Source organism: Petaurus breviceps, unplaced genomic scaffold (assembly GCF_028583685.1).
Source record: "Petaurus breviceps papuanus isolate PSGF00001 unplaced genomic scaffold, PetGlider_PUasm1.0 174, whole genome shotgun sequence".
Classification (NCBI taxonomy): domain Eukaryota; kingdom Metazoa; phylum Chordata; class Mammalia; order Diprotodontia; family Petauridae; genus Petaurus; species Petaurus breviceps.
Genome location: NW_027185761.1, coordinates 22,624,839 through 22,626,711, shown reverse-complemented (window position 1 = coordinate 22,626,711; position 1,873 = coordinate 22,624,839). Strand labels below are relative to the sequence as shown.

General features: G+C 46.3%; 1 protein-coding gene across 1 annotated transcript in view; it reads left to right on the top strand.

Annotated features, from left to right (window-relative positions):
• Positions 1-1,636, top strand: part of SYN2 (synapsin II) — a 256,865-nt gene extending 255,229 nt beyond the window's left edge. The window contains exon 13 of the mRNA XM_069083916.1: positions 710-1,636. Coding sequence (XP_068940017.1) covers positions 710-845 — 136 coding nt within the window. The 3' untranslated portion in view covers positions 846-1,636. The remainder of the gene's footprint in view (positions 1-709) is intronic.
• Positions 1,637-1,873: the final 237 nt, after the last annotated feature.

The following is a 1,873-nucleotide window of genomic DNA, read 5'->3' as shown; positions in this document are numbered from 1 at the left end:
CTCTTCTCTTCTCTTCTCTTCTCTTCTCTTCTCTTCTCTTCTCTTCTCTTCTCTTCTCTTCTCTTCTCTTCTCTTCTCTTCTCTTCTTCTCTTCTCTTATCCTTTTTTATCCTAGCCTTTCTTATCCCAACCACATCCCAAAGCTTCCTCTAATATTCCATTAGAATACAACAGAAAGAATAATCCAAGTCTCTCTCAGCCATACTTCCCAAGGTACCCTGGGTCTATCAGTTGCCAGGAGTTAAAGAGCAAGCATTGAGAGGCTAACCTGAACTTGACCTGGCCAGGGGCCAAAGTTAAAGACACATGCCCGTGGAAAATGAAAGGGGAGGAGAGAACTACCCATTGTAAACACTTCAGTTGCTTCTGGTTATGGGACCTTCCCTCCTACTCCTGCACTCACCCTCGCCAATATAGGCTCTGGCTGTATGTCTATACTTGAACCACACCATTCCCATACTTCTTCAAGTCAGGGGTGGAACTGATGCGTGTTAAAACAGCATCTACCAGGGTCTGCATCCCACCTCTCCTCCTGTCCTTCCATCCCCTCCACCCTGACCCTGGAGCCTCTCCTATCATTCCCAACCCCTCTGTTCCTGCCCACAAAGGGCTCTCGGGCTCCTGAGTGGGGCTTAGCATGTCACCTTGCTCCTCCATCTACCTGGGGAACAGCCCCTCTCTCACATTCTCTCTGTTTTTTATCTTCAAGCAAGTCCCAGTCCTTGACAAATGCCTTCAGCTTCACTGAGTCCTCCTTCTTCCGGTCATCAACGAATGAGGACGAAGCCAAAGCCGAGACCATCCGCAACTTGAGGAAATCCTTTGCCAGCCTCTTTTCAGATTAAGCCCTTGGATCCCCAGATTTCTCCCAGCCAATGTGTCTAGCACCTCTGACAGCTCCCAACCCTGCTTAGTGATAATATGACCATCATTCTGTGCCCCTCCCCCTTTTCTGTTCCATCCATTGTATCAAGCAATTTATGTAGCTTTTAAAGGACCCCGAGAGGACAGGTACATGTCACCAGAGAGGAAAGCACGGCCTTTCCCATTACCCTGAAACCTCTATGTCAAGGTCCCAGTTAGCTGTGATTTTGGTGGCCTTATTGTGATGCTCAGTCATCTCTGACTCTGTCCCCTGTGACACCAGGAGAGTTCTCCTGGAGTGCTCTGGGTGGCTTTAGCTAGTTCAGACACAGTATAGTTGCATGCTTCTTTTAAGTTGTTTATTTTAATTTTGTTTTTGTTATATTTTGTTTTAGTCAATATTTTATATGTGGAGAGTAAACAGAAATATTCTACCCTCAGATTCTTAGGAACCCATTCATACCTGATTCTCCTGAAAGTTTAATTGTGAAAAAAAAAAAAAAGAAAACAAACCACTTTCCTTGTGACCTTAAGTGTCTAACACCAGCTACAGTGTCCTGTTGTGTTTCTGAAGCATTATCAGCCTCCTGAAATGAGAACCCATGGCTACACGTTCTCCTTTTTTCCTTCCTGGCCCATGTGCTGGGACAACCGAGCTTTGAAGCTACACTGTGAAGAAAAATGCATGGCAGTGTGATAGCACCAAGGCTAGTTCTGTGTTCACCTCCACAATAAATGCTAAGCCGTGTGGTTAAATACTGAAAAAGTAAGCAGTAGTCAATAGTGTCTGTTTCAGCAGTGAGGTGTGCCCCAGATTCCGACTTATTTGGGTGAAGGCCAGGATGCCTGCTGGATGTGAGTGTGAGTGTGAGTGTATGTGTGACAGATGGAGAGACACAGAGAGATAGAGACAGAGAGGGAGGGAGGAAGGAAGGAAAGGAAGGAAGGGAGGGAGGGAAGGAGGAAGGAAGGAAGGAAGGAAGGAAGGAAGGAAGGAAGGAAGGAAGGA